Source organism: Dipodomys ordii, unplaced genomic scaffold (genome assembly GCF_000151885.1).
Source record: "Dipodomys ordii isolate 6190 unplaced genomic scaffold, Dord_2.0 Scaffold15, whole genome shotgun sequence".
NCBI lineage: Eukaryota > Metazoa > Chordata > Mammalia > Rodentia > Heteromyidae > Dipodomys > Dipodomys ordii.
The window spans coordinates 1,070,931-1,077,873 of record NW_012267231.1 but is presented as its reverse complement, the minus strand read 5'-3'; the positions used below and the strand labels follow the sequence as shown (position 1 = coordinate 1,077,873).

General features: G+C 53.7%; 1 protein-coding gene across 1 annotated transcript in view; it reads right to left on the bottom strand.

The window, feature by feature from the left end:
- Positions 1–2,054, bottom strand: part of Btbd1 (BTB (POZ) domain containing 1) — a 21,520-nt gene extending 19,466 nt beyond the window's left edge. The window contains exons 1-2 of the mRNA XM_013011853.1: positions 1,961–2,054; positions 1,778–1,817 (exon numbers count right to left, since the gene is read on the bottom strand). Of these exons, the coding sequence (XP_012867307.1) occupies positions 1,778–1,817; positions 1,961–2,054 (134 nt within the window). The remainder of the gene's footprint in view (positions 1–1,777; positions 1,818–1,960) is intronic.
- Between the last annotated feature and the right edge of the window lie 4,889 nt (positions 2,055–6,943).

Genomic DNA, 6,943 nt, shown 5'->3' with positions numbered 1-6,943 from the left:
CTCCTCCCTCTCGCCCTCCTCTCCCCCACCCCTCTCTCCTGCCCCCCTTTCCCTGCCCTGACCCCGCCCTCTTCCCCCCTCCGCCCTCTCCTCCAGCTTAACTTCTTGGGTGGAAGCGTTTGCTCCTTTCGTAGGAAGAACCAAAAGTCCTCAGCGATCTGACCGCGGTGGGCGAGGGCTTCTGCCGGCCTGCAGCCAGCGGGAAGCGCGGGAAGGTGTAAGGTAATTGGCTCACACTCCAGGAGCTTTGAGAGTGGTTCCAGCCGGCACAGGTGGCTCCCGCCTGTCATCCTAGCTACTCAGGAGGCTGAGAGCTGAGGATCGCGGTTCGAAGCCAGCCGGGGCAGGAAAGGCCTTGAGACTCTTACATCTGAGTAGCTAGGATGACAGGCGGGAGCCACTGGTCCTGCCTGATGAAGTTGGACTTTAAAAAACAAAGCAATCTGGTGGTGGTACGGAAGAGTTGAGGTAACTCCATCTTGAGGCAGCAGCCATTCTGTCATTTATGTTAAATTATGAGTGACCCAGAGCAAACATAAATTCCAGGAACTGACCTGTCTGTGTTGAAGTTAACCCAAGCTCACATAAATCCAAGGACAGTTATCTGTGGCCACAAACTCCCCTCACTTCACAGATACCCCCACTGCCCTGGCCCAGATGGTCTGATAACCCCCATCACCCCTGACCGCCCTAGGGTGTCTTGTTAACACATCTGGTTGCTGTAACTTTGTGGTTTTTGCCTTTATAAGCCCTGTGGAATTTCAGCTGGGGGCCTTCCTCCTAACCTCCGCTGTGTGGGTGTGTCGGACGAGGCCCGAGGTGCAGTCCGCCTGAATAAAGCTTCGCTTCTGCATTTCAGAAGGCCTGACTCTCGGTGGTCTTCTTGGTGAGGGTCCTGCGACCGGGGCTCAACGGAACTCAGGAGTTTGTGCTTATTAGGCAGGAGCTCTGCCATTGAGTCACGCTTCCAGTAGTTTGCTTTAGCTATTTTTCAAATAGGTCTCTCATTTTGTGTGTCCCAGATGACCTGTACTTAGATCCTACTTATGCTTCCCAAAAATGACCCATGTCATCCCTGAAGATTTTTCTAGGCTGGTTTCAAACCAAGATCCTCCTATCTCCCTCCTTAGTAGCCAGGATTACAGGAGTAAGGAGCACCCAGCTTGAGTTGATTTTGACACATGGCAAGACACCCAGGACCACAGCCTGTTACCTCCCCGAAAAATGTGATCATCCAGCAGCGGGAGCCTGCGGGCTGCTCAGCTCAAAGTAAAACGGAATCTGCTGATTTTTAAAATGCAGCAGCAAAGGCAATTTGCTGTACCCTAGACTAAATCCAGCTTCTGTGATGCCCTTCTTCTTTGCTTGTCACCGCTTTCTGGAATCCAGCCTGGGGAAAGTTCTGTATGTCACCATGTGTGCTAGTTTATAATTAGAACAAATGAGAGGACTTGGAAGAAAAGGGTCTACTAGCCAAAAATAAATAAAAAAATGTTTTAGTGGAACTCTAGAAAAAGCAGTCAGGAGAGAAGAAGCAGAGGTCTAATTTAGGGAGCTAGTGAACGCCAAGAGAGGGAAGACCTTCAAAAAGCATAAAAGGCAGCCACTAAACCCTCACGATTTTTTGTATTTGAAGAGAGCATGGAGACACTGTAGCTACTGGATTGCCATCCTTTTGAAAGGGTGAGTATCCTAGGTATTAATAGAAGCTAAGGTCAAGAAGCTAAAGTAGGAAGACTGCAGAGACTGATTAGCATGGGAAAGAATACCCTCCAACCCCAGGGCTGGATTAAGCCTGGGGCCCAGGGGCGGAGCTCCTGGGAGGAAGGGAGAGGTGAAACGGAAAGGGCCAGTGTTAAAGGAGTCGTGTTAAAGGAGTTGTCCCGGAGCCAGGAGGAAGGGTGGGCGTTGGGCAATTGGCATCTACTGAGGGAGACCTGGGAGAAAATGCGGCACTCACTTGTGAGCCTCTTAGACCCCAGGACGGCACAAGAGTCGGTCAGTCTGCAGTGCTCAGGCCTCTTGGCCAGGGGCCAGATGGACATGGTGGCCATGATTCAGGGAACTGGTGGAGTCGGTGGAAGGCAGGCTGAGGCTGGGCCAGCTGGAGGGCAGCCTCGGGCTCCGACCAAGTGAAAGAAAACTGGGCCACAGGTTGCCCCTTCCACAGAGGTCAGCTATGGATAGCAGAAGACAGGGGCAGGGACAGCTGCCTGTCGGCCACGGGCAGCCTGCGTGCACCCAGGGGCTGGCACGCAGCCTGGGGAGCGGCCAGGTCCCAGAGATTAGCTGGAGGAGGAAGGCGGAATCTGGGACGGGTCTTCTGGCACATGAGATGGCCTCACTTTGAAGCACTGGCTACCCGCCCACCTGCCAGGCACTGAGGGAACAAACCAACTGGAAACACACGTCTAACGGGCGGGGCCTGGCCGCCAGGCCCACCGCTCCTCCAAGGACCTCCACTTGTTTGTTCTTCTGAATACTGCCTTGCATACGCGGTCCTTCTCTCAGGCTTCCTTTTTTCTTCCTTTTTTTAATGGGCTCTAGACTTTGCTGTCGACTTTAGGAACTTTTCCGCCATCACTGAGGGGAATCTGAGAAGGAAACTTCATTGTTATCCCCCGTGCTACCCAATCATACATCCACCTGCCCAAACACAGGCCCTTTTGTCAAGAGATATTCTTTCATGTGTTTCCTAAGCAGAGAAGCAGCAGGTGACAAACACTGTCCTGTAATTCTGCAGTGATAGAAACACGACCTTCCACAAAAAAGCATCCATGGACAGAAATGAAATGTGAAGAGGCAGCTGGGCTCTCAGAGCACACCACTCCGGAATATGCCGCTTCTCTGGTTTCAGGGCAAGAGAGAGAGACCAGGCTGATTATGTGAACACAGTCCATTGAACTTAGTCCATCTCTGCTTATTTCCCAGCTAACAGAAACTCGATCTGCCCGCCTCGCCACTAGGTCTGCTGGCCCCTTTCCTGCCAGCCTCACGAAGTCCCCTCCTGTCCCACCTCTGCCCTTGAGTTCATCATCCCCTGTGGGCTTCTATTTTCTTTGTTGTGATTTTATTTTTAATTTATTTAGTCATTCTAGGGTTTGAAGTTAGAGCCTGGGTGCTGTCCTTGAGCTTTTTGCTCAAGGCTAGCTCTCTACGTCTTTGAGTCACAGTGACACTTCTGGTTTTTCTGAGGGTTAATTGGAGATAAAAGCCTGCCAGGGCTGGCTTCAAACTGTAATCCTCAAATCTCAGCCTCCAGAGTAGCTGGGGTTATAGGCGTGAGCCTGGCTTGCTCTGCTTATTTTTGAGATAATAGTTTGCTTGTTGCCTGGGCCTTCCTGGATTGCAGTCTCCTATTTACACTTTCCGCCATAATCTGGGATGGTTAATATATGCCACCAGGACAGCTGTTGGTTGAGATGGGCTGGGAAGCTGACTCAGTGGTAGAGCACTTGCCTTGCATGCTCAAGTCCCTGGGTTCAATTCCTCAGCACCACATAAGCAAAAAGGAAAAAGCTGGAAGTGGCACTGTGGCTCAAGTGGTAGAGCGCTAGCCTTGAGCTGAAGAGCTGAGGGACAGCGCCCAGGCCCAGAGTTCAGGCCCCACGACCGGACCAAAAAAAAAAAAACTTCCTGTCCTGCCTAGCCTCAAACCACAGCCTTCCCTTCCTCTACTTCCTAAGCAGCTAGTATTAAATTAGGCATGAACCACTGTCCCGAGCTCAAAGCGCCCCCCCATAACCATAATGGCTAATACAGGAGATAGCATGTTGTGCACACTTAATAAATACCTATTGGATAGGTGCATTTTAATTTGATCGTTAGGTTAAGGATTTAGCGCTCCAGCATTCAGAGGGCCGGATCAAATACACAAGTTATGTTCTTACCAACTTATTTCTACTTCCCGCATTTAAAGCCATTTTTGCCCATACTGGAGACAAGGAAGTGGTGAGCCAGTGGGTGAGTAACGTGACGTTGCCCACACAGAAAATACCAAAGAGCCCCCCAACACTGGCTGAGGGACCCACAGAGGCGCCCGCCACGGTCTAGGCCCCTCCACTGGTCCGTTGCCATTCCCGCCATCCATGGCTCTTCTCTGTTCCTCAGGTCCTCGTTTTGTAAGCACGCCGCTGCAGTCACGCTAACCGCCTTCTGTGGCTCTCCACTTCTGCAGCTGAGCACTTCAGGAGAGGCTGGAGGGGAGGCCTGCGGAACACAAGCGGCTGACAGTTGGGTTCTTCTCACATTTGGCAATCCTTGGCTTCCTGTGGAGGTGGGGTGGTGGGCGAGGCTGCTGGCCAGCATCTCCGCAGTTGGCTGGTCTAGGCTGAGACTTGTCTGCAGGTTTGAGCATCTGCGAAAGCAGCCGGGGTCTATCCAAAGGTAGATGTCGTTTCAGGGTGCCCTGGACCAGAAGCACGCAGCGGGGTTCCCATCCCCACAGTGGGCCAGGTGGGCTTTATGTGGAGGGGTTGGACTGCAGGGGTCCCTTTGGGGGCCTGCACCCTCCTCAGAAACTTTCTGTGTAGCTCCTCCACTTGGAAGGCCAGGCTTCTGACCAGCCTGGGATGTGGAGGCCTCGGTTTCCCGGAGTCACAGCTCACATGGCTCTTCACATATCCTCACCTGCTCCTTGATCCAGGGGTTCTTATCACGGCTTTCTCCGTGTCAGCCGTCCACTGGCGCATAAAAAATCCCTTCACAATGTAGTGGCTTAAAACATCATAAACTTACTGCTCTCAGGATCCCCATGCCAAGGCGGTTTTGCCCGTGTGCTGTTGGTGCTAGGTGGCTGGAGGGCCTAGAATGACCTCTGGTGAGGGACTGGCAGGGCAGGGCAGCCATCAGCGGGGGCCTGGTGTTCCCGGTGCTGGCTTCGAGATTCTCACAGCTGGGTTCCAAGAAGGGACATTCCAAGGGAAACCCCTCCACGTGTCCACGCTGATGAGCCTCAGCTCACGTCTGCCGACATGTCATGGGTAGCAACAGGAAATGGGGGCCATGCAGTCAAGCACAGAGTCAAGCGGTGGGGGACGCGTGCCTCGCTGGGGCCCCGGGGACAGGTGCCACGATCTTCAGAGCAAAATTCAAAGCTGTTTCTTTTTTAATTTTTGTGTTGGTATGGAGGCCTGCAACTCAGGGCTTTGTGCTCTGGCTTAGTTTTTTTGCTCAAGGCTGGCACTGTATTACTTGAACCATACTCCTGTTTTTTTTTTTTGCCGGTCGTGGTGCTTGAATTCTGGGCCTGGGCGCTGTCCCTCAGCTCTTCAGCTCTAGGTGAGGGCTCTATCCACTTCCAGTTTTCGAGTGGTTTATTGGAGATAGTCTCACAGAGGGGCTGGGAAGATGGCTCAGTGGTAGAGCGCTTGCCTTGCATGCCTGAGGCCCTGGTTTCAATTCCTTAACACCACATAAACAAAAAGAAAAAAGCCGGAAGTGGCGCTGTGGCTCAAGTGGTAGAGCACTAGCCTTGAGCTGAAGAGCTGAGGGACAGTGCCCAGGCCCAGAGTTCAGGCCCCACGACCGGACCCCCCCCCCCCAAAAAAAAAAGAGTCTCACAGACTTTCCTCCCTGGGCTGGCTTTGAACCGTGATCCTCAGATCTCAGCCTCCTGAGTAGCTAGGATTACAGGCGTGAGCCACCGGTGCCTGGCTCCTGTTTTTAGCCATGCTTCCTGCATGTCTTACCACCATGAAACTGAACACTTGGGAATGCTGGGTGGGTCTGCAAACATGCCAGTCACCTGCCTGGCACTGAAGGACAGCGCTGGCACTTGATTTATATTTACTGCAGGACTAGCTGGGGAATGGTGATACGATACAATGTTCCCTTTAAGGGAAGACAAAGCCCCCCCACCCCCCTCAGTTTTAAGTGTTCTGTAGTTTATCTAGGGACAGTGAATGTTAAAATGATTCTGTTTCCCTTTGCGCTTTGGTTACTAAGAACCAGGACAAAACTGCAGATCTTCCTTGGCAGCTGCACAGAACCTTTGAAAACTATTTTACATACTAACACTTCACTTTATTCTCTTTATATCTCTACATTGGGTGTGTGTTTGTGTGTGTGCACGCGCACGTGTGTGCCAGTACTGGGGCTTGAACTCAGGGCCTGGGCATTGTCCCCGAGCTCAAGGCTAGTCCTCTTGAGCCACGTTAACTGGAGAGACGGGTCTCATGGACTTCCCTGCCCGGGCTGGCTTTGCACCACAATCCTGGGGGGTGTCAGCCTCCTGAGTGGCTAGGCTGAGTCACCCTGTTATCTCCGCAGTGCGTTTTGTCCCCTCATCCCACCACCAAGTCTTTTTTCCTCTCTCCTCTCCTCAGTGGCTGATATCAGAGGCTGGCCCATGTTAAAAGGGGGACACAGAAGCATTACGGCCCCCCCCCCACATCTACATAAACCACCTCAGCCTACTGTGATCACCAGGAGCTGGAGGACCCTGCCTGGAGGCTCGGCCCACCCCCTGGGGGGAGGGGGGAGCTGGCCGGCTTCTGCTTTACCCTGCCGGGCAGGCTCTCCTCCCTCCTCCCCGCTGCCTCCTCCAAACCCAGCATCCTGCTTCTGCAGGTTCCGCTTCCTCCCGCAGGCCTGCCGGGGCCAGCCTCAGGGGCCGTCCAGGCGGTGCCCACCCCGTGGCCGGCTCAGCTGACCGGGAAATGCTCATCGCTGCTTCTCCGGGAGGCCTGGAGTTGAGTTCGCTGTTGAAGGCAGCTATGGTGTCCGCCTTCAGCCTGTGGGATGGATGATGTCCTAAAGGACGGGCAAGCCCATGCTTCCTGACATCTGAGAGTCCACGAAGCCAGCTTCGGGCCGAGTCTGTGGCCGGGCCCAGTCCAGGCGGGCAGGTGGCAGTCCTGTCTCCCCGTGCCCTGCCGTCCCCTGCTGTCCCCCACACTGTCCCCCACTGTCCCCGGTCTCCCCCGTGCCCTGCCGTCCCCTG